This window comes from Hylaeus anthracinus, unplaced genomic scaffold (genome assembly GCF_026225885.1).
Source record: "Hylaeus anthracinus isolate JK02 unplaced genomic scaffold, UHH_iyHylAnth1.0_haploid 11982, whole genome shotgun sequence".
In the NCBI taxonomy this organism is placed as follows: Eukaryota; Metazoa; Arthropoda; class Insecta; order Hymenoptera; family Colletidae; genus Hylaeus; species Hylaeus anthracinus.
This window is the reverse complement of record NW_026534330.1, coordinates 5,828,999-5,855,698: the sequence shown is the minus strand read 5'-3', so window position 1 is coordinate 5,855,698 and position 26,700 is coordinate 5,828,999. Positions and strand designations below refer to the sequence as shown.

Here is a 26,700-nt window from a genome sequence, read left to right as displayed (position 1 = left end):
TGTTATTCACGTTGCACGGAAGACTGTTGCGATTATGTATTGTTCGAATAAAGTTTTGCCTGTCTCCAGCGATAAGCTGAAGCCTCGCTGTTACCTAATTAAACATTTCTCGTTTAACGCTTCGCAAGCACGTAGTGCCGAGATTACGATAAATTAGAGCAATAAACGAATCTTATCGCGTTCCGCTGCGTTCGGAGTTCATTTCGAAGAACAGAGTCTGTTCGTGGTATTCTATGCCCAGGATGCCTGAACTTATTTCAAACTTATGTTTACAGTTTAAGGGGAAGTTCTAGAACTGTATAGTGGTAGGAAGAGGTGGAGGGAAGTAGACACATGCCTTATTTGACTTGTCTGAGCATATAGGGTCATATTCTACTTGTCCGGCGGCCAGGGTACGGTCTGGCTAGTCGGTACAGGAAGTGGAACGAGTCTGTTGCTGGTCAAACAGTATTCTCCTGTAGTTATCCACTGTTGTAAACATATATTACAACATAACAAAATAGTAAATAAATGCATTATTCGGTTGGTCTGAGCAGATATGAACATATTCTACTCGTTTAACCAGACATAGGCTAATTCGTTAAACCAGGAAGTGGAATGATTCTGTTCATGATCAGACAAACTTCTAATTGCAGTTGCTCGTTGCTACAGAGACTAAGTACGACAAATTAGTGCAAATGTTAAGAATTTCCAAGTTGAAAAAAGAATTCTATTAACATTGCATAATTTTCAACAATAGCTTCTTCAAAGCACATTCATTTCTGATGTAAATCATCAAAACTTTCCAAGATAAGAAAACACAAACTCTTGAACAAATTTAAGAAAATTGTATGATGCTTTGGCAATGAACTAAAATTTGCTTTTCCTAAATAGAAATTCCGTGTTGCTATACTTGCCACTTTCCAAATCGATGATTTGAAACGCGCACATTTTCTGGGGCATACCGTTGTTGTGTAAATAAACGCAACGGTATCCGAAGTTAATTAAATACGTAACACGAGCGCGACAATAGATGTGTTGGTAGTTTGATGACCCGGAAGACGTAAACCGAACTAAATAATTGGAAACAATCTCGCGAGACAAAGTGTCCCGTATTTGAACTCGGAATTCCGAGAAACCTTTGTAATCGCTTTAAAGCCGGCGCACAAAGAAATTGGAAGCGCAATCCCGCATATTTTCGCCTTTGGAGATTTCCGGTGACCCGTTTCCGGAATGTAACATTTAGGAAATTCGAAGTTTGCGTTCATCGAATTTCTTTTGCCCCCGAGTCGACGGTATTTCACTCGAGCATAATGGCGTCGGTCATTTCGAGAGATTAACCACGGAAAGTTTAAATCATGGCCGCGATTAAACCCGAAGAGTGTTTCAGCCGCATGCAGACTTACCAGAAACTTTTGCTGATATTAACTATAAAATGGCGACTTCCTGAGGAAATAAGTATACACTAATAAATTTATCTGTAACTTATACATTGATAAATTAATAAATTTACGGTGGAAGACACTGAATTTAAAACGTATTGGAAATAGTACATACCTAAGTATGCTCGTCCATTGTTATTTTCGATTGCATCTACTGCTTCACAAATGTTATCCTGTATTTCATCACCTTAGAAGCTATTACCTCTATACAATAGTGTCCTTCATATATGGATTGTACCACTCTGGATAACACGTTACAAATTAAAAATAAATAATTTCTCTCAGAAATAAAATAAAAAGTTGGATTAAATTCGCTAATCGTGACGGTACTAAACAAAAACAACCGTAATAGAGTTCTAATCTACTTTCTATTTGGCCAGACCTTCATTTCAGGATGGTAACAATATTATTTCAGCAGCGATGTCACTTGCATTTAGAATACCCTCGTTTCGCCGTTATTTACTCCGCTAGCATTAATTGTTCAACTTGTTGCACACTTGCGTGGGAGACTCTAGCTCTTTCGGCTATGGAAAAACGAAGTAGCGAGAACCAGGAAGGAAAAGCGCACGTTGGCGTGGTTACAAGACTTTTACGTTGCCCGGGGGAAATTGACATGGTAATTCCGTCTGGCTTACCTGCGAGCTCTCTAAAACAAAAATTAACATTCGACCAGTTCACTGCGAACGCCGAGACGGAGAACCTTTTCGTACATGTTTCAAAAATTCAATGAGGTTCGTCTGGAGTCTTACAATATGCATTGCTTCCAAGTGAGCGCGATGAAAAGTAATAATTGAAAGACTGGAAAAACTAAATATTCAGTTCGTTGTAGTTTCACGTAGTTTTTTTCTTGGAAATATAAAATAATGGGTCTAATTATTTTTATTTATATCACTGTAATTTCTAGACGTTATGATAAAACACATGATACCTAATGTAACTCAATTCTTTACGATCTTTTAATTTCATCATTTACGTAAATTAAATTATCTCACCATCTTTTTCAACATGATTTAAATACTTTCAGTGCACACAAGTAGATCCATTATAAATACTTTACGCTTCAATACAGCCTTTGTTCCATGTTAAAACAGGAACTCTTAGTAACATTTAAATGTCCCATGCTACTATTACTCGAATAAAATCCAAGTTGTTCATTAAACAATGCAAATTCCTATGAATGGCATACTAAATAAACTGAATTCGTATAACACTATTACATAAAAATCTTGAAAAGTAATCATAGAAGACGTGACATCAAGTTTCCAAAGAATTACGTATTTAAATTAATTTTCTCCCCAGTTGTTTCCACCCCCGGAGAAAAGTAAACAACGAGGCTTCCCCCGAGGCAGGAAGATAACGAAGTTAAAACGCTTTGGAGTGACAATGCTGGAAACGTTACTTCTCACATATGAAGTGCCAAGTGTCGCAATTAGTGTCTCATACGATGGAAATCTACAGGTGTTAACCAAAGCCACGAACAAGAGTGCAGTGGTTACAAGAAAAATGCCTGTACGAATATAAGGCCGGGTGGGAAGCACAAACACATCCTTGGTGAACAAGTGTACCTCATAGTTAGACACAAGAGACCACCCGGCGGTTTCGCCACTCAACTTTGGGGTCAGCGGCGGAGTAAATTCTGCTTACTTCTTAACCATCGCGATACTGTCTCGAACAGGTTAAACGTTACTTTAAGGAAACTTTGTGGGATACGTTTCACCTGAACCTCCCGTTAATATAAATTATACGCGTCGCGAATTCGTACCGCTTCATTTAAGATCCTAAGATAGATAAATTTTCCAAACTGAACCTCCCTTTAATTTCATTATAAACAAACATTGAACCGTGAATTTCAGAAGATCTGAAATCCGAACATTGCCCATATAATGTGAGAAATAAAGATTAAGCGTGCTTCGTGTAATATTCAATGGAATCTAAGCTCCTCGCATTTGAAGGAGTACCTTGATGGAATCGACTTCTCTAAATGTAATTCGTAACAGTCTCGGCGTTACCGGCCGAACACTACGTGCATTTCCTAACTTGCAGAACCCATTAAAACTGTAAATCAATCGGTATTCCTGTCCATCCTATAACCAGAACTTGAGATATGTAAACCAGAAGCTTCTGAGAGCAAACTTCGTGGACCCCCGCACAATAAATTGAAATTCGAATTTGCATACTAAACATGTTCCTGCGAAAGCACGAGTTATGGAGGCACGCATGGTATCACCTTTGGCGAATTTCCGAAATTGAGTTCGCCTTCAGAAATTTATCATGTCTGTACATCCAGCAATACTAATCGCACTCGCTGATCTTTGTAACAGGGACAGTTATGTCGTTTCACAATTTGTAACGTTTCGTTATAATCAAAGCTGTTAAATCACGTGAACACTTTTGTTTAACAAAATTTAGTTATGAGTTGGCCCTGCTAGTTTGCCATTAAAATTCTGGAACAATTTATTCCAATATCTTTCTCAAAATTAATTTCATTTGCAAATTATAGGAATAAGGTTATTAAATCATACAATCACTTATGTAATAGAATTAGCCAATCCAGAAAATATTAATAATGTTGAGTTTCGGGATAACGAGAACTTTAATAAGTAACAATTAATTTTGGATCCATCCAAAGGGTGCTCGCAACAATAACATTACGAATATTAAGAGAAGTTAAATTTCCATTGTGAAACGCGTAACATGTATTAATTGTAATATCTATTATGATCTTTTCGCCTGATCGCATATAATACACTCTTCGTCATAATCAGTTATAGAGAAGACGCATAACGTTTCAACGTGACAGCTTCTGAAATGCAATTCGCCGACTCTCGGGAATAATCCGATATTAACTATTGAAGCGACATCTTTGTCGGAATTCAAGTCAGAATTTCTACAGCGGCGATCCCACCAAATATTTACTTCATTATTTAACACAAAAATATGTTTTATTCATTTCTAACATTTACTATATGATAATTTAAGACAAAGGAAGTCTTCTTGATATTATTGAAATTCTTTTGTCACTTCCTTTAAAAGTAAAAGTCTCGCAATTTACACAGGAATTACCATTATTGTCGAAGTGAAGTGTACGCTTATCGTCGCCGCATAGTAATCACCGATAAAGTGATTTTCATTGCACTCGAATTAAAATTCAGCATCCTGAGTATTTAAATAATCGATTGAAAATTAGCTAACATCGTTATTGGATCATTCAGGCCTAACGATTGAGGCAGAAAGTAACTTGAAGTCTTATTGTTGCTCCGCTACATCCGCTCGATGCAAGGACGCGATTAATTCGATACTCCCGTCACATGAAAGCTTTGAAACTGTTAAGGGGTCCAATTACGCCCCGATTAACAACTGTCATTTATCCCGTGAGAAATTTAAAGGAAGGCACTCTAGAGTGCATACCCTGCGGGTGCATTTAACTCCTTAAAAGAAAAATTAAATTTTAAAAGTTTTCCCGCCCTCTGTCGCGTTGAAATCTCTGTCTATTGTACTTGCGACTTTAAATGTACCTCAGAGAGTACTTCACTTTGACGTGAAGAGATCAACAGACTTGATGTATAATTAACTTTGACCCAATGTATCTCTCGACTTAATTAGAAAATAAAAGCGAGGAGATAGTACAAGTATTATTACTTCGAATATTATTAATCGTTTAAAATAACATCTATTAAACAATTTAATAGTATATGCTATTCTACGTAATAATACTGCATCTTTCAATTCTAGATTTATTTTCAATTATAAAAATAATTTCCTTGTAAGAAAATTAAAATTCCGTTGTTTGTATTGATTTGAACAAAAATCTTTAAAGCTTTAATATTATAATATGTTTGTAGATTTTTATTTATATACACCTGATGTAGATGTATACAGTAATCAATCGGCGCAGCTTTCAGTTGAATCTATTTTAACAATAACAGTCAGAATGGAGGTCAACTGATCATTCGATCACCCCATCGTCATAGCTGAGCACGCAAATTGACCACGAGACGTTATGGCATTCCCCAAATGACTACTGTAACACGTTATGCTATTCCTCGGATATTACATGAATGTCGATACCGCAGCTACTACTCAACCTCATCCATCAAGCAAACAATGCATTCTGTCCTCCGCACACCTGACAACCCAAAAACTAAAAATCTGTGTGTCTCTGTATCAATATCCAATATTATACAAATTACTGATGAGTAATTTGAACCACAATAACTTTTTTCGAATTTAATTTTTAAACAAATTCCGTATTCAACATTAAATTCCTTCCACAAGTATTTCTTGTATATTTTTTTAAATACATTTTGGCATTTTTGGTATATTTTATGCAGCAGCGCCATCAATTCGAAAGAGGAATACGTGCAACATGCATACCCTTTTTAGAGAGTCTTCTGCATCGTTGAAATTTTTAGAAAGCATTTTTGAAGCAGAATTTTCGGTATCGAGAGAGGAATAGTAGAGCTATAGGGTTCACGGTAAAAAGATATCCTCCGAGATGATTACGTTCTAGTATATATGCACACTGTGAGCCAGAAATGTGGCGAAGTAAAGACGAACATGTGAATCAGGTTCTCACCCGAGTCTTTGAAAATTCGAGTCGCGAATTTCTTGTAGAATCAACTTTGGAGCTTTCTTAAGCAATGTTCATTGATTTTTAAATTACATAGGCTTCTAATTTCATTTCTATACTCGTATATGATCTAATGCATCATCTGCATTTCAAACAAATTTAGGCTTCTGGGTATTACCATAGGGATGCATCGAGTATCGTATTTTTTATAATTCTAGAATTTTATACAGAAAATTTACATGATTGAAATTTAAGAAATTTATGAGAAGTAAGAAGACAAATAAAACTCTATATTCTTGTTTTATCCTACTCCATTCTTACCCTACAGAAATATATATATAAATGAAAAGCTTAATTAATACTGGGTATATATTTATCCATAAGGTCGCATAACATTTAATCTCATAAATATATCATCCAAGTCGAGGGGGTACAAATACCCATGAAACTCGTGAAGCTAACAACGTAACGAACTAATCGTTATAAATTAACAATTAGCGCGAACTAGCGCGATATATTGTCCTGGAATGGGACGTATAATTGTTAATTAAGGGTTACGAAACAGCTTCATCCAATGAACATGGAAATTGTTCGATGCTGGTAAACGTTCCCTCGGATCGATAGGAATCCGATAAAGAATAAATTCCTGTTACCCCGGAAGGATAATAATTTAGGTCATGGAGAATCGTGCAAGGAGTACACGTGTCAAGTGGCTATATCAAGGTTCAGATGTACATGTTACGAGGCTTGTGGGCGGTGATTGAAATGACCGCAATGCTCCGGTGGCGGTGTTCGCCCCGCCAGAATAAATTCTGAGCATTCTCATCGGTTCCATAAAATCAGAATAATCCGAACAAGTCGCGTCCTGCAAAGGTGGCACAACTCGAGCCCTTCGGATACACTTGGAGCTGAAATAAAATCAAATAACAAAGATCAAAATCAGAGACCGGAAAACTTCGCTGCTAAATGGATTTCCGATACTTTTTCATCCAAACATATCGAATTATGCCGAAGTCCACGGAACTACCTTAGGGGAATTTATTCGACCATAAGGTTTCACAATTCTCGTACTTACTTTCTTGTAGCGTACGTAATGTTTCTGTGCGACATAATATATGTTTCTATATTCTTATTTAAATATTCTGATTATGACTGAAAAAGTTATGAAGCTGAAATTCTAACCCATTCACTGCTAACTACAAGATGTCTCGCAGTTCAAATTGATTCCAATTACTGAAAGGATCAGTTTATAGCCTTTTGAGTCACGAATTATTGAAAAAGAAGATTATTTTCGACTTTTCACGTTTTTATTTTTATAAACAAATTGAACACTAGCATTCCAATTTTTGTTAGTGTTGTAACTTCACCCTGCCTTTACGAGTAACTTCAGTTTTACTAATGCATTAAAAAATGCTGGTCTACGAATTTCGAGAGAAGAATATATTTGTCTGATCTGACTTGGAGCCAATAATGGTTGCCAACCACTGACCTAGCCCTTAAGGTCGACTGCGTTCCAAATTCATTGGCCTGTTATTACTGATATCTTTTGTGCACTTAATAAACACTTGTCACACGTATTGCTTCCTGTAATTACTAAAATGTATTAAAATAAACCACTTACTACCATTTAATAAAATGAACTATTCACTAAAATCTAGCCTAGGTACTCATCCTGTAGATAAGTCTAAATATATAAGGAAGTTATAAAAGGACCATCAATTCGTCCTCAAAATACGATTTTACTATACTAATGCTATCATCAATACATACAATGCCAAAATTCCAGCAGTGGAGAAATACCCTTTTCCAACAATTCCGCTAAATCTGAAATCTATCAAATTCCAACTTAGCCAACTTTCGAGAATACAGCCGGTCTTATCATAAACATGAAGTTAAAAGATCTGGCGGTTCCACAGAACGGTATCCAAACGGATTTCACGGTATAAATAACGCTCACTTCTCGGGTCAGCGCGAACAAAGGAACCCCGAACGCATTTACATCCGCACGAAGAACAGCGTCCTAAGATTCGTCCGGGTTCCAGCGGTGCCAAGAATCTGGAAAAAGTGCAGGAAGCGAAGTGAAAGATAAACGAGTTTTTCGTCTGTCAGAGACCTCCCTCTGGCCCGGGCAATCCTCGGCTGTCCGTGCAGACACGTAGTGGTTAAACTCTTTTTTCTCGTTAACCGAAGGTGAACGTGTGGTGACGCTGAAGTCACCGTCTCGTTAAACTCCCAAGTCTATCTTAGAACTCGGAAACTCCTAGAAGCTCTGGAAAAGGGAAGAAAAAGCGGAACACCTTGAGCTATTTCCAGATAACAAGAGAAAGAAGGGGCCAGGTCAAGCTCGCGAAAGGAAGCTTCAAAGAAATTTGAGTAGAACGACAGAAATTTGATTTATCTCCCTAACCCCAGCTTCATCTTACATCCGATATTGATTTGACGTCGAAATCGCGATGCAGCGCACAACGTGGCTTTGAACGAGGGAAGACAATTTTCTCTTCGTTCGTGGGACGTTGTAACCCACAACAAAATGTCGAAGTCGCGGAACTTGCTTGGACATTTGCAATTCTAATTCATAGAACTCTGGACGCAATTCAGTTTTCCCTTGGCTAGTAACATGAATTTCAAACGTTACGATACGTCAGAGTAAATAACTCCGATGTTATTTAAGCGAAAGCATTTCGTTGGAAGGAGTCTACGAGATGATATCGGCAGTTTGTTTATTATTTGGTTACGTTGAGCAAAATAGCAGAGTTAATTCTTTATTCGCTACTCTTTGGATATAATATATATTTGGAAAGAATTCTATTATTGTTATTCTATATACTTTAATCCAAAATATTATTCTACATGTAAATTGTCACAACAGTTAATTTAATTCACTATAAAAAAGAAGATTAGAAAATAGACTGTCTTACTTAATCCTCAAAATAAAAATATAGCAAGGAATAGTTTCATCTAACCCATTTCTCATCGTGTTACTCTATATACTTACTCTATATACTTATGTATTATTCTAGTTGATTTATTTTCTTTCTGGTTTTACGGGCATTCTGTAATAAATGGCAGCTAGAACCACGTGATCCCTTTGCCCCTTCCTCGTTGCGGTCTCGGTGATGCCTCTTTCTTTTCGAAGGGATTACGTTCGGCGGAAGTTGAAGTAGCATTAAGTCGAAGTTAGCAATGCTTCGTGCATAATTACGATTAATTGCGGGCAATGTGTAAGGTCGGACGACTTAGTAGCAATGAAAAGTTGTAACGAGATGGTAAATTATGCAGCGAACGTAGGGCACAGCCGCGCGGATTTAGCCCAGGACTTTGGAACGGTTTCCACCGTGGGTCTTTGAAAAGAGGCGAAAGCAAACGATAAGATCCAATTATCGAAAAACAGTTTATCGCGTGGACAGGCGAAAGATAAGCCGGAAACGTATCCCAGGTACATTTCTTGGGAATGGACCCTGCACTCATGAAACGTCCAAGCGTCGCCGCTTGGCGACGTTGAGAAGCAAGACGAAGTACCGATTGTTAACTTCGTGATATACGGTCAAGGAGCGACGACGAGGATTCTCTTATAATGGATGTAACGAGAGAACGGTGAAAGGAAAGGATTGCGAAATGTACCCGACAATGAAAAAAAATTTAAACTCCATTCCTTCCGAATGATTAAGTCAATCTTAATTAGTAAAGCTACTTTAAGTCATTGATCGTTATTACATATCAACGGCCTATTTAGAAAACTTTCAGATCAAAATTATTTACTCATACTGAAATTTATTTGGGAATGTTTATAATATTCCTTTAAATACTGAATATTCCTGAACTTGAAACTATGAAAGAAATTGTATCATGCTGTTGTAGATGAATTTTTGTTTAACGAATGTTTGTATACTACGTTTTGTTAATTTATTGCGGTCAGCCAAATGTGATTATAATAATTAAAACAAAAAATCCGTAAGTGTTAATGTCCCATTAATAACTTTGACATAAATGTTGTTTAACGAAAACATTAGTTTTAATTGTAAATTAATTAAATACATAAACTTCGAAAAATACCTAATAGGTAATGGAATTGTGAACGTGTTTCTTAATAAGTATTGTAGAAAATATTAAAGTTTTCGTGCTTTCGCTAAACATAGTTTGATCTCAAGAAGATTTCATTCCGTAATGTTCTTAACAACGCACTGGAATAATATGCGCTACTTAAACCTATTAGAGGATTACGTACTCAGGTAATTTCAAGAAAATAAACGGAACATGAAACGGGGAGTAATTGGCTTATAGAATACGAAAATAATTAACTTGTATAACATGTTTGAAGTTATATAATCTCAAGAAATTTTAAAACGATCTCGTCGTTGCTGGAAACAGTGATTCACAATATCAGTACTTTAAAAAGACCCTGTATATTTTCTCACAGATTAATCTCATCAATGCTACGAAACATTGGCAATTGGTTCTAATGCTCTATAATATGTCAGAGATCCGATTGTTATATGTACGATGGAGCTTAGGGTCAATTTAAGTCTTACGCTATTACGGATAGCGAAGCGTGGTAAACCAAATGCTAAGCCGAGCTTAAGTTTTGTTCAACCACTCTATAATCTGCTTCAACACTTTAACCTTGAATGACGTATTACTATGCCTCTCATTTCCAACGGCTGGAAGCCATTGCCGCGATACTTTGTGCAAAAAATAGCGATCATTACCTCAAGGTACCGAATTTACGCGTCACAGACAAAAGAAAACCTACCCATACTTATCAACGACATTTAATTGCAACAAATTAAAGCAGAAATTTACACTTTGTTCAAAATTTTTAATTTCAAGCATTTTTATAAAATTTGTCTAAAGATTTTATTTCAATTAATCTGAAATTTGAAATTTTATTGAAATAACTACTTTACTTGTTATTCAAATTTACATCTTCACGCCATACTTGTACAGTCCAATTAGGTCTCAACAAATTCTTGTCAAACGATAAAATATGTGCAATGCTTCCCTGTAGAAGACAATTGAGTGTACGTAATCTATTTCCGTAATTGATGCGCTGTCCAAGTGCCAGAGAGATCCGAATCATAAATCGCTACGGAATTCGATAAATGATTACAAGGCGATTGTCGAAGCAGAAAGCCTCGAGTGAGGGGAGGCTCTTTTTCGTCGTTATTAATGATCATTCGGGATTTTCTTTTCCTGCTTGTCGTTGGTTAAGGGAAAGACAGAGTTAGCAGGGCTTATTGCGTTTTATTAATTACCTCGACCTAGTTAGTAATTCCAACCGTGCTCGATAAATAAGATAACGAGACGGGGAAGAGGATCTGCGTTCTTTGTCACCGTTGAGCTCTACGCCCGAAAAATACGGTGTGTCTTTGCGTTATTGCGCAATCCTTTTCCGTTTTTCCTTTTTTTTTTTTTTTTTTTTGAGACTGCCAAGGACAGGGGAAAAATAATTACGAAAGTTCACGGCACATTGTGTTAGTTAAGGTTAATGGGAAACCAGCGTTATAGAAACGCTCCCCTTCGTCCCTTCTAAATGAAAATTTAAGCGGAGTTAATGTGGAAATATGAGAGACGACCATTTAGAAAGTTTCAACAGCATCTCCGCTATTTTAAGATATTAATGTAAAATACGCACTGTTACATAATCCGTTCGCAATAATGTGTCACAATTTCATGTTCGTTCGATCAGAGACCAAAAAGTCGATGCAAGTTTCTCTCCTTTTTCACGAGACAAAGGCTTCCGTTCTTTCTGTACCACATTTTTCTGGTTAAAGCTCCCTCCTCGTTTTTGATTTCGAATCCGAGGTGATACACACTGACACCACTCGGGTGGTCCTTCTATGCGAGAGGCACGATCGTCATTCGAAGAAAAATCCGATTGAATACGACACTGGAAACTTATTGGTTTACGTGATACGTTTGAGAATTTGTATTGCAGACGAAACGAATTCTAGATACTCTAGTGGTAGATCAACGGAGACGGAACAAATACGGATTGGTAACTGTTCGAGTGGTATTGTGTCACGCGAGCGTCGTGCTACCTGGTGTGACATGGGATTTACATTTCGGTTCGATTTCACGTGGCCCTGGAATACCTTAGCAGAGTACTGCCTTCCCTACTCAATTTATTTTAGTTGAGAGATGACATTTCTTTATTAATGCTTTCTGTCAAAGCTTTTGGCATGAAGTGACCTGATCAGTGGAATATTTGAATTTCTCATAGCTGTGTTATTCATTAGACTTTATGATAAATTTTATTTGTACATGTTTAAAATGTATTTTATTCCTTTACACTGCGTGTCTAAAAAATCACTCAGTATATTATAAAGGAAATATTTCATTCAGTGGTTTTTGAACACCAGTAGCAGTATCTGAAAGTCATTGAGTTAATAAATGCTACAAATTAAAATAATATTTTCTCCACGTATTGATAAATGGATTCGATTAGAATGTTTCTAATCAAAGCTCGCATCTAATTTGGGCTTCCTTAAAAATCGAAAATCCTACTGATTGAAACTGAAGATATGTTATCTACCATCCTAATTTAGAAATCCTATGAATATTAAATGTCACGTATCTCCGTAATCTGATGTGAAAACTAGAGCTGGTTTGTGTATAAAGTACTTCAAAATGAAGATAACCTGCCGGTATATTTTAATATAAAGATACTCAAGATTTAATGACATTTTGCTGTATTATAAATCTAAAATTTGTGGCTTTTCATATTTATAACTACTTAACAAACTGAATACATTTTTTGATTGCATAATACACGCTCCGTAATTACATGGAGGGATGTTACGTTGGAGATTTTTATTACCGTAGCATGCAAATTAAATGAAGAACATACATTACATTACGTTTGCACTTGCGAGTAAGTAGCGTCGACAAAAGTTCGTTTAACGTTGCCATCAACCTTCATGATTTTTTAATATAATTTCTTTTAATTTCGAAGTAATTAATTTCCTATACGATTTTTTTGATAATTATATGCTTTGTTACAGCTTTAAGAAAAACAACTGCTACAAATAAACATTTCTTATGTTTCAGGACGAGAAGAATCAACTGCTCATCACAAATCTTTGGCTGAAATTGGTAAGTTCAACAATTTATAATATAGGTAAATCCTATATCGAATACTCGTTAGAATTTGATAAACGACCGTCTACGAACGCAGCAATCGGAATGTATTGAATAAATTTCAGGTGTTCCATGGTGGATGAAAAATTGTATTACGGACGACGAAATCATTTTGAATTTTGATCATTCCCTTGTTTTCCATTTAAACGCACTCGTACGTCTCTCTACAATTGTTTGTGCTGCTTGTGCTCGAAAGCTCTTCAAAAGGATTCGATTTTCGTAATTACGTTTACGCAATCGAAACGCGCAGGCTCGTTGAAATTAATTTGCAAATATTGTTGTCAACAGAAAATATATGTATGGAGAAGTTTAGTTTGATGAAAAAAAAAAAATGCAATTTGCGCGATGAGTTAATTGTTATTGTAAGCTATTACAGACGTAATTGCACGCTACAAGTTTGCAGTTTGCTTTCCAGTACTTTCAATTTTGCCCACGATGCTCGACGCTAAAATGAACCGAGGCTGTTCTGAAGATGTCCAGAAAACTGCTGGAGAGTAGTACCGCGGAACCGAAGTATTTTCAACTTGGAATCATGCTCGTAACGGATTCTTATCAACTGGAACTATTAATAGAGTCACGGGCAACAGGTACCACCGACAGAGTGGCTGAAGTGGCGCACCCTTATTAGGGTAGACTGTCGTAATATTTCCATTCAGGAGGTTTCGAACCGCGCTTTAAAACGCTTGTCGTTGCTCATTTCCAACGGCTTATGCCTCGTCAATCCTCGCCCTCATTCACAACCACTGCCGAGCCGTAGCAAGAACGGCTTTGCGATGACCCAAATTCTCAGTTAACGATTCTACGATGATGTTTTGCCCGATTGACAAATCGACCGATCATCCCCTACCGCGACCCTGTGTCAACAATTACAACCGAACAGAAGTTGCATCGCGCACAGCCTTAATCACGTACTCTTGATAGTCGTTCGGGTGATTCGGGAATTAATATTTCAGACGATCGGGAACGTCAACACGCGAGCCAAATTGTTTCGCAACGAGCTTGACCCGGGGATCACCGGGGCAGAAAACTGTTATTGATGAACCTCGCGGAAACTCCTGCGCCTGGAACATCGAATCGAACAAACAATTACGAGAAGGATAATGCGAGTATTCTTTTGCTTCGTTAATATCGAATGATTCTTTGATGTTTGGTGGAGAACTTAGGTTAGTGGTTACGTTACAGTATAGAAATTGCATCTGTGGGAAATCGGAAATGTAACCAATGAATTAGAAATTCTCTTGATTGGAACGATAAACAAGTACTTCCTGTTTTTTGTTGTTTAATTAAAACCACGGTTGATTGCGAGACTCTTCTTTCCGTTTCATCGTAGCAATTCAATGGTATCTTTTGGTAACGAATAATATTTATTCCTTATCACTGTGGTTTCTATTTAATTATATTTTTGTTTATATCTAAATATTTTAATTTCAACATACATTTGTATACTCGAAAGAGATTTCAATCTTTAAACTAAAGACAAAAATTACACTCGATCGTATCGTGATGTTCTACGTGAAACATGAAATATTTCATAAAGTCATGCCAAATTACTTCAATATACAGTATGAAGAAGAGAACGTTTTTATGAAAGAAAATGCAGAATTTCATTTAAAATGCGAGTGCATATTGCATTTGACTCAACTTTACCTTGCGCCAATTTTGTATATCTTTGTTTGAATATGAACTGGAGCTGGTTTTCATTTCTAGAATTAACCTGTATATCAACTGCGTATAAAGCATTGGTTACAATTGAGATTATTAAACTTTAACTTGTGAAAGCTTCCATATAATGTAATCATAAGAAACATTGCTTCCTGTATTTTACAATGGTTTCTAAATGAAAGTAAATGTCAAACACCCCGTTGTTATTAACATACGAAGTCGAATATGCAGCAAGTATTTGCATAACGGAAAATGAAAGCAATTAACAAGAATGAACTGATCATAAATTAAATCGAACGATTTCAATTTGAAATATGTACCTGCATCGTTAGGATAATTGCCCGTGTAATATCTTCTCAAATGATCTGTCATGATTATACTCTGTTAAGCAATACAAATTACAGTGCATCGCTCCAGTGTAATTTATATGTAAAACTTTCCTCGGTTGCCGTAATTCGAATTCTCCTGCTTGATTAAAAATGGATCTCATTCGGGCTCGTTTAACTTTCTGCCCCCAAAGCTACTCATGATTTCTCTCGCTTTCAGGAATAATTACGCACCGCGACACGATGCCACTTTTGACTTTCGTTGCGCGAAGTATTTACATTTAATTGCTGAAAACGCGAGCGTGTGTAAATGTTTGGCGGAACGGTGAAAAGTTTTGTTCCCTGCCTTCTAACCTTCCCCCCCCCCCCCCGTACCTTCGGATGTCAAGTGCATGCACCGAGGGAACAGAACGCGCAGCTGCACTTGACTCGCAATGCTGATATCTCGTTGAATGTAAGTCTCGGAGATATTCAACGACTTCGAATAAGACTCGGAGATATTCGAGATATATTCGACGTTGGCACGTATCGGAACCGCGTCCTACATTTTCTAATAACATTTCTATCAAACACACTTGTTTCGGTAGAGGGGTACAAGGCAACACAAACTAAATATTTTTTGTACGTAAAAGTTCTTGAAATTTACGTTACGAATAATATAGCGATGATTCCGTGTCATAAATGATGTAAAAAAATGGGACTTAATATTTTTCTATGCAGGAATAATTACCGTGGAAAATAATTTTGAATATCAGGAATAGTTAGGAATAAGACATTATTTTCTAGTTCAAATATTCGTCAAAAAATATTGAAAGATGACAGAACTTTCATTATTTCACACGGACAAGAACTGTCTCTACTTTCATCTTTTAATTTCAAGTATTTTTTATTTCCAATTTTTAATTAAATTTCCTGCGTGATATGTCATCGACAATTTGACCTGGCGTGGCTGTAAAAAGTTATTTATACAACAATGACTATCACACTTTCTGCACATTATTTTTTAACGACATAATAAAGAGACCGATATACTTTAATTTTATTAAACTCACACAAACCAACGCGTAATAATATTGCTTTTCACACTAAACGTAGATTCGATCTTCGACCAGGGATAATTAATTCCATTATCATAACAATAGGTCAAAAAACAGCAGGAAGTATAACGCGTATTAACATTGCAGAATGTATGCTCAGGAGACAATGTGGGCTAAGTATAATAAGATACGCCTCATTTTAAAGTCTCCTTAATTCACGGTGAATCTATATGAGCCACCGTTGCAATGAATTTGCATAGTTTTCATTGAGATCTCGCGATAGAGAATGCAAAGGTACATACTGCGTCTCTGGATCTCGACACCGCAGCGTGTGAGGAATACGTATTACACGAATGTGTACCCAGGGTCCCGCAATTTGCATATGTGCACGCTATTTCATGTCAGCGAGTTGGGTGTTGATTAGTTATTAAAGACTTGCGTGTGCTAGTGCATACTATAAGCAATTACCGAGTTCGTCCAGCTAAACGTTGATGTAATTTGAATAATTACATTACAAAAAAAAAAGAAAATCACGTTGATGTTTGTTTTGGATAATGAAAGAGATATTAGAATGAAATTCGTCGTTTTATATCGAAATTGAATTAACGCATTCGTGCTATCGTGCCCATTCTTTAAGGAAATGAAATTTTCAATCGAATTAAATAGAATCATTGCATACGAAAGTAATAAAATTACAATTAAACAAAATATTGGTAGAGTAATTTTAACCTTTTGTCAAGGTAACCTACATTTTCATTTTTTTAATTTCCTCGTGACAGTTGGGAAGCCTATCCTGCAAAAATAATATTTTTTTCGGTGCGTCTGCATTTAATAAATTTTTAGCGCGTGTATTAATGGAACCCTGGTTTTATGTAGGTTCCTACATTCCGCATATTTAAATTCGAACGGAATATTCGTGGTTAGAATATTTATAAATATTTCTCCATTCAAACGTTTTATTATGGAACGTTTTCATCTACGTTTTAAATGTTTGACATACATTTTCTATACCCGGGATGGCGGGAAACGAAGTTGATAAAAACGGTCTATAATCAAATGAATCGATCAATGTTTCAAGAAATCCTTTCATCGTCGTGTTATTTTATCAAGTTCGTTGTTCGAAACGAATGATGACATTCACTGAATAGTTGAGCGGACCGAAGTGAATAGTTTGCTATTTGTAAAAGATATGGGCCACCTGGTCCACTGCAGAATTAAATTTCGATCCAAACGCATTTCATTCGTGTCTCCTCATTCATCCGGTCGGCATAAAGTCAATTTCGAAACTCTGTTCCCTAAACAAATTGAAAAATACATTTGTTCGCCTCCTTCCCCCTACCACCCCTCGTTTGACAAATGCTTTTCAGAGACACGGAATAGACGTGTACGGTTTGCTGCGCATTCGACGGCCTTAGTTGACACTCGAAGTCTGCCATGTGACGAGTAGAAACAGAGTTAATCAAGCGTACTCTCACGTTCGCGAAATTCCTTCTCGTCGTCTCCAGTCGTACTTCTGTTTCGTTTTTACTTATAACTGTCGAAGTTCTTGTTTCAATTATCGCTTGAGAAATCGCGAGAATTGGTAATACACTCACTGTCTTAAATGCTCTTCGTGGAACAATTCCAAACACAATTGTACATTATTTATCTTTATTCTATTATTTTTCTTCATTCATTTTAATATTGTGCCATAATTTTCTATTATGCTGATAGACGAAGCAAAGCAACGATTTCATTGCATGTCACTATTGTGAAACAACATATTCTGCAAAATCTCGGTAAGTTTCATAACATTTATCACATCTTTTATGATTTTTCTTTGGAATATCGAATGTACTAAAATGATTACCAGAATTGTTTGAATATTTTGGGTTCTAAATGGATGAAACTGTATGATATTTTTGATAACAAAACACGATGAAATAATAACATGTTTCATGGATTTCGGGACACTTTTATAAGTTTAAAACTCTGTAAAAGTTTCCTAACAAATTGGCGATAAATATCAGCCATTTTATAGATCGAAACATATACAACGTTTTACATTGATATAACATCATATTACAATATATTAAAATAAAATAAGAAAGTATTTAATTAGTTGAATACACTACTCAGATATTCATTTAATTTCACGCTTGGCAACGATACTTCAATTCAATTACGCGAAATATTACATTAAGTATGTAATGTTTAACAGCTAAATCTGATAATATCCAATTTTAATAGTCGAAACAATCCTTTCAAGGGAAAGAAGAACAATCGTGGACAGTATACAGACATGTAATTCAATCAACGTTAAAGGATGCTCTATTGCTCAATTGTTGTTGAATTTATCGGATATTGATTTCCAAGAGCTTGTCTTGTGATTTCCATTGTAATTGAAATTTTAATATTACATCCGACTCTTCGACTTCAATTTGAACGATTCATTATCGGATTGGAAGCACTCGTTTCATTACTTGGAGAACACTCTGCGCTCTGGGCTCTCCAATGTAATCCTATTTAACGCGACGTTGACTGATGTGACAATATTTTTCTGTCAATCGTCCACGCTGTTTTTTTACTTCATTAATCCTGATCACTTCCGATTCTGGAAAACAAACTATCGGTCCAACAAATAAATTACATTTGAATAAAAAGTACTGTAATCAATAGAATTTTTATAGTGGAATTATGGGATCGTTTAGTTGGAAAAGTCCATCAGTTCATCGCTGATTGAAAACACAAAGTCGATGAAAACAGTTGTTAAATATACATCAACGACATTGAATAGCCCCTGAATGTTCAAACTACCTTTGTTAATAAACCACGGTTTCCATTCGCGACCGGAAAACGTTTCCCAACCAAATCAGTTTCAGGATCCTCTAGTCTGCCTCGGTAAATTCCGAATTCCGAATTCAGAACGATTTCGATTGGGGTATCAACGAAGTAGTTCCGAGGCGGCTTGAAGTGCAGTCGCTTAACACAGTCGTACCCGGGGCGTAGTTACGTGAAAGTCCATGATTGCAGAAACGAACTTCTCGGTAGGGTGTAACTTCTTGGCCTCCACTAGAAAAGAGTGGAGCACGATTCGAGTAGGCGGAGTACTCGCCTGTCTGTGAGCTTTAACGGCTCTATGGTATTATGAGCGAAGTCAGCGCTAGGTGCACTCTCTTTCCCTCTTCGCCATCTCGCTATGCCTCCCTCGCTAGCTTCCCATCGTGTCCCTATTTCCGTTTCTCCAGTTTTGTGCGTTCACCTAAGAGAGATGAGCGGGGAAAAAGGAGAGGAAGAGGGAGCTCTGCCACTCGAGGCGTCCTATCAAGTGTCTCCTGTAATGACGAAAGTTTCTTTCGCTCAAATAAATATATTTCTCTTCATTATCTCGCCGTAGCGAAGCGCCGAAAAATATTTACGACGATAAAGTTCATTCGTGCTTGTTTCGAAATATTGTGTAACAACAATTATTTTATACTGCCGCTGGTTGGAAAACGTTGTTGACCATCTTATTTGGGACCTCTTCAATTACACGATTATGATATTGATAACGTAGAATTGTTTCCTGTGTCACGGTAGTGATCCGAATGGTTATCAATCATCCATCTTGCCTCGAGTAGATAATCCTTCACTTTCAGGTATCATGATTTATTATTCTTCCTGGTTATCGAAAATTGAGACAGAGTTGCTACGGGATGAAAATTAACGAAGTGTGGTACGTCACAACAGAGAGTCGCAAGCGTCTCGCACGTTCGACAAAGATTATTTTTATACGAACAAAATATGGATCACGTAAAAATAACCTTCTAGACAAAATAACAGCTTCTATACTAATAAAATCAGCACTGTACAGAGCTTATTGTAATCGAGGCTTGCGTAGAATATGGTTGTACAAGTTTATTTTACAATTTTCCAGTTCAGTGTTATTCGTTACAAAGTGTAATATTTCCTTGGAAATAGGCCAATTTTATCGCTTTGTATTACCGTCTGTCTTGTGTTTTCTCAGATGTGCAAAACGTCCGCCTAACGAATTTCAATTATCCTCTGTCTGACGAATAATATCGATACTGTTAGTCCCTTTGTGAATTGTTTGCTCACATATATCAATTACGTATCGTCTACTTATTTATGAACATGTCTTATCTCGTAGAGAGTCACTCCGTGAAATGTAGATACCGGGTGGCTCGAAATAGAATTCTGATTGAATTATGAATTCAATCTATCCTTTTTATAGTTATTCACAGTTTAGGAGCTCTTTCACTGAAAGCATCGCTCATCAGTGCTTGGAAATATTAAAAGGTTGTATCAAAATGGAAATTCAATAAATCGATTGACAATGCACGATATATAGTTGAAAATGACTGATTTACGTCTTCATTTTATTATTAATAGTATGGACCTTTTTATCACCTTATGAAAATAGTTCTTGATCGTATAAAAATATAACGAATTCAATTAGTAGAATGGTTTCGAAGGAACAATTATTTAACCGATAAAAATCGTGCCAATATACTGAGACATCAGATTTGAAGTCAACGATAAATTTTAAAAAAAGTCTAATGACGAATTGATTTCCATCGTGATCCGAATGAAGTCATTTTCGCCCTATTTGAATTCACTCGCAATGTATGCTCAACTGTCCCTGCCAACTAGTAGCCATCAGTGACAGGACAAGTCAAGTCGAGAGTACCAGAGCGCCGAGAATCCTCGTTTGATTAGGTTCGTTAATGTACCTGCCACCGTCTGAATTGGGATCGACTGATAGTCTATAGCAGCCTAGTAAGGGCACTTTAACGTCTGAACGTGCTATTGGCCCAGATCAATGAATAGCAATCTTGCATATTAAGCAATTATAAGTTTGTATATTAAATGTGACATAACTTATGTTAGTATAATTGGAAAGGTATTAAATATTCCCCATATCTAGAGAATACTGTATGTGATAAAGTAAGAGGCTATTGTTTGCCTCCAATTTGATGCAATACCTAACTGTTTAGAACCAATAAAGTACAACACGCAAAAATACCATAATTTCACAAATCTCTATAGTTAATTATCATTGAAGCATTGAGGGAAATTCGGAAACTCAATAACAGCAGAGATTATGAAGACCGTTGCTTCGCTTTGTAGCATGAAGGGTAATCTCCTTGATTTAAAAGGATCCATGGCTAAAGAGATTATCAGTAAATGAAGATTAGAGATAAGCTTTGGAAAGTTTCATCTTTAAGTTCTACTTTAAATGAAAGATTAAATCCATTCAAATCCCAATTCCAACTCCTTGCGCGTTTCTTCAAGATCCTAGATTGGCGATTCGTTTACTTGCAATTCCCTGATAAGATTGATCTTGTAATTAACTATCTTACAGTCACTCGGTGTAATGGGAATGGCACCTGAAGGAACGAAACGATTTAGATATGAATGCAATAGAATTTCGTCATTATTTGGTGCGAAGTGTTGTTTACAATAATTAACTTGTGTCAATGCAGTTTCGATAAATTCGTTGAGATGAAATTTATAATTGAACTTTTTTATTTGATTACAACCCTTTTTTGCATGCTATAAATTAGTAATTGTGTGCTATAAATCTGTAAATAGTGAAAAAGAAAAAGGAAATCATAATCACATTCATCGATAGCGTCATTAAATATTATTTGAAATTTGCATACACGTCTCCTTTAGAATAAGCTTTCTTCCTAGACTGATTGATTTAGTTTTCTACGTCTCAGGGCGTAACGTTGAATAGAAAGCCAGCCCAGCTCTTACGGCGGGCACGTTAAGAAGCTTTTAAGAAAATCGAGTTAGATGGGCTGTTGCTGGTGGTTTTCAGTCAAAGGAGTTCTAATGTATTGCAAACTCAACATGCAAAAACTCCCATCTACGTTACAGTACGTACATAAATTCAATACGTGCAACGAAGTATCATTTGTTGCTTATTTAACTGAAAAGGTGTATACACGATAGATGTTTGATTACTTAAAAGCATCTGCGGGAGCAGACCAGCTAGGAATATATCGTTTTGTAGTAATTGTACAATTTACCATGCAGCAATAATAAATGTAGGTTTATAACAGAACAGCCTTACAGGAAAAACTAAAGAAATGTTTAATTTCAATATTATACTGAGTACTTAGGTTTCGTGGTTCTTGGTTGCTAACGATATGACTAAAAATAATTTTCAACGCAAGAAGAAAAAATTATAAAAGGTTTTCAGGGAATTTTTGAAGCAAAAAATAATAGATCAAATAAGGAAAATAAAGCAGTACCTACACATAGATATTCATGTTAGGCCTGAATCTACACCTACACATAGTCTGTAACCATATGTAATGCTTTAGCATTAAGAGGTCAAATATAAGTGGTTTACATAGTGTTTCAGAGAATAAGAAGCTTGATGATAGGACTTACATAATAATGAATAATTTGAAACTGCTTGGTGCGGGTGAAAAATTAATATTTATTCCGAAAAACGTGTTTCCTTCGAACGGTTTGGCATCTGCATACATGCGAGCAAATATTCCTTATATAGGGTGGCACTTTGGGGTAAATTCAGGTCACACAAGCAATCGAGGGTGTATTAACTAGCTCTCAACGAGAATTGAGTTACGCCACGAGTTTGTGGTCTGATCAAAAGCCAGTGACGTATTGTGAACTCAAGGTGCAAAATTTCAACCTGTTTGCTTGCAAATTCACGTTAACGTGCTTCTTGGCAGCAATCACTTATTACTTCACTCCGTTAGTTTGCAATCCTGTAACGCTAAATATAGTCTCTTAAGTTCTTCTCCACTATCCCATTTCTGGTCGGTGATAATTCATGCCAGCGAAGCAATTTAAAAAGGAGGTTCAACGAACTCTTTCAACCTGAAATTTGCGTATCTCGGTTTCACCGTATACGATAAATTAAATGCAAGGTGGCCTGAACTTGATGTCATGCTCCCTGAACTTTGTGCTTTCATTCCATTACGTAAATACACGTTATTTCTAAATGGTTGGTCAAAACTTTGTGCGAGAGTTGCACGTGGTAAGATAAGGGGCACGGTTCATCACTCCCAGGTAGGTGGCCAGAAAATACTACTTTCTGAGTTTGTAACTGAAGGAATCGATTCACAAGAACCATTCAAATTTATATTTATGTATGAGCTGTTCATTGCACAAATCCATTAACTACATAATTGTTAAGTAGTGAATTGTTTTTTGAAATTCTCTTTATAATATGTATAAATTCAAATAAATCAAATGATTTATCATCAGTCTGTTAAGCATGTTAAAATAATATGTATTATTAATCGTTGGTGTACTGTTTAAGATTGTTGCCAGAATAATGTCGTTAAAGCTTGTTAATCTAGCATATTAGACAATTAGCCCACTTTCTCGAAACACAATTTACGAGATTTAACAAGCTTTCATGAAATTGTCATATCCTACTTCATCTTTGTGTCTCTACTTTCGTCGCTGCCGTCGATTCAGTCCCATGTGCCTTCTGACGAACTTCGTGACGTGGTCTAATTAGGTCACTCGTCTGAGGAAATAGAGGTGTAGCTGTGAAACCAAAGATATTTCCAGGGGCAAACATTTTGGGAGAGCACCGCAGCTTCTCCTAGCTCAAGAACATAATCGATTGATTTACTCCAAACAGTTGCGCTGGTAATTTGAATTCAATCTAATCTTCGAGAATTCAATCAGATTGAGAATGAACTGTTCAATTTGCTGTAAATATTGATAGAAAGTTTATACGAAACACGTTTCGCGATGTACTATACAATGAGTCTCCAATTTCGAATTGAAATTTGTAAATTTAAAGCATTTTATGCGAAAAATTATTATTTTTAATAATAAGTACCTCATTAATTACCCCTTTTCCTTAGAATTTATTTGATTATGTTTTTCTTTTTAATGGAAATATACATATTCGTTGATACTTTGAATTTTTTATTAAAAATATTCAATAAATTAAAATTACAAATGATTGTTGAAAATAGTACTTTAATCCAGGATACGCGTCTTTGGTAATATTTATCGACAGTAATGTCTTCCTCATTGAACCATAAATACTGAATCAGAAGTATTCCGAGCATTGGCATTGTATGAATCAACGATAGAGACGTTTGGTATTACAATTATTCGCAATTATTGAACAAAATTTAAATTGATGGACGTTCCGAAATAACATTTCCTTGGAAACGACAAACGGGCACATCTGTTCCATCGGCGTAATGAGATATATTGATCACTAACGACGTCATTGTCCGATGGGAGATCACTGTATGTTCCTTAATTTTCACAAAATAGATACAATCTGGAACGAGGCGAACGCTAACGTATTCTAAAGACTTTGCATTTCAACATAATCTTCTCATCGTCTACTGCATCTTTCCCTCTGTTCTTCGCAATCGGACGAACTTTGGGGAACGCTCTAATTACGTCCTTCAACAAGAGAATGGAGATTTAAAATTAGTTGCGAAACCAGCGATCCGGTTTCCTTCTACAGCAGCGGTTCTTAACCACCGTGAGGATAAGTTCAAAGAAGACTTCAAATCTTTTTTGTGTTCAATCCACAGACACAAAAGACACAGGACGGTTTATAATTACGAACAATTATGGTCGCGATTTTCTAAGGTATTCGAAATAAGAATTCCTCAATTTATTTTGGATATTATTTATTTATTAATTTACTGTTGAAGTGATAAAACATTCTGATCAAAATACTTTTGAATATCGAATGAAGAGACACTTTACCTCCTACTTGTTGAAGTGAAATATATAAGTTGAAGTCCATATATAAAAAGAATATAGATGAACTCTATTGAGAATCATGTACATTAAAGAAAATATATGATGATTGAATTATTCAGTCGATTAAACTCTGAGAATAAATTGTCCTCCTATATAATATTAATTGTCTGTATAGGGAGAGAATACTTCCTATTCTCAATTAACAGTTCTCACCGCAAACAAACGCACGGCGGATTATTAGGCAGTCAACGTTTCCAACGATGTTTCTAAAAGGTTAATGCGAAAAGTTTCCCCCGCGGAGGACGTGAAAGAATTTTGCCTGGAGCTCTTTAAATGAACTTCTCGAATAGTTCGGAATCGCTGCCCCAATTCCAAGGGTGAATCCAACTAATCAGTGTGCTGGTGTATACATGAAACACGCTACCACCATTCGAATCTTAAAGCTTGCTGACGTTTTAAGTGCTTTTGGTAGCCCCGATCCGCGGTTCACTGAATGTATTCGTTAATGCCGTTTAACATCTCACGAGCAGAAATCGAAACAGCAATATCAGGCTTGAATTCCGCTCACACTGTCCAAATTCGTACTCAACTATCGACAAGACTTCGAATCGATAAGTTTGGAAGCCGACCAACCCCGGACTACTAATCAGCCAGATGTTAAATCACGCGAAAATTTAGTGCAGCTTGTTAGCCACGGTTCGTTGAATCGCTCATCTTTTATTGGCGTTACGATCGCCGACCTTAAGACAACCGAACCCGTCGAAATTACAGGAAGACGATCGTTAAACAAATTTCAAGCACCCGAAAGTTAATGGGCCGTGAATTTCACAACTGGCATTCGTCGAAAAATGCTACGTGATTTTCTAAGTAGAACTGCGCTAATCGTAGGGTCGCTTATGTATTGAGAATTGTTCCGTCTGAGAGTCATTTTATTGTGTAGTATTCGAATGAGGACGTCTAACAATAAATACGAACAAAATTTCAGTAGCACTTTTAAATATAGTTATATATTGATGTTTCATATTCATATAGAAGGTAAAAATAACAAATTCAAGCACTGGGAACAATGTACCATTACATTCATGTAATTTCTAGATATTTACGTTTTACTTACTTTGATTTAAATTACATAGTGTATTCAAGATGGTTGCATTTTTCAATCTCGCATTATTGAAATCTGTGTAGAATAGTCCATAATATTCGACAGCTGCAACAAAATACAAGCTATCATATATTTGAATATTTAATTCATTGGTTGATCGTGTCTCTTTTAAAATGTTTAAAGAATTATAAATAAACAGAGTGTAAGGTGAGCAGAAAAGAACGAAGAGAAACTTGACGATTTAGGAATCGAATGGCCAGCAAGTATTTCCAGGTAATGTATCTTCCAAGGTTATTTAGACCACTTACAGAGGAAACATCAATCCTCCCCCCAGGCGTTACTTCGACTTACGATCCATGTGATCTGTACAGCCAATCGTTTCTACCAAAAGGCGGGAAACAGAAGGGGAACAGGAATGCCAATACAACGCCGTAGATCAGGGCTTGTCGATCGTATTCGTCCATCCTAAATCAACGACTGGGACTCGTCCGTGCTCTCGAAGCGACGATAATCGAAATCACCGAGATTCCCGATTGGCGAATTTAACATGGACGCGCCATTAAGTTCCGCGAGGTTTCCGTGACGCCAGCAGCGGAATGCACCGGGATTCGAGGGACGGATACCCATGAAATAAGTCGAGACCGAAAATCCGAAGGAGGAATTACGATCCGTGCAAGGCGACGTCGAAAGTCCTTCGGCGCTTTTCTGCTTCCATTAGGAGAGCGTCGAATGAAAT

At 36.4% G+C, this 26,700-nt stretch overlaps 1 protein-coding gene across 3 annotated transcripts in view; it reads left to right on the top strand.

Annotated features, from left to right (window-relative positions):
- The window catches only part of LOC128886345 (neuronal acetylcholine receptor subunit alpha-7-like), a 454,660-nt gene that overhangs the window by 388,342 nt on the left and 39,618 nt on the right, over positions 1-26,700 (top strand). For all 3 annotated transcript variants that reach the window (XM_054141148.1, XM_054141149.1, XM_054141147.1), the window contains one exon: positions 13,039-13,083. In XM_054141148.1, coding sequence (XP_053997123.1) covers positions 13,039-13,083 — 45 coding nt within the window. The remainder of the gene's footprint in view (positions 1-13,038; positions 13,084-26,700) is intronic.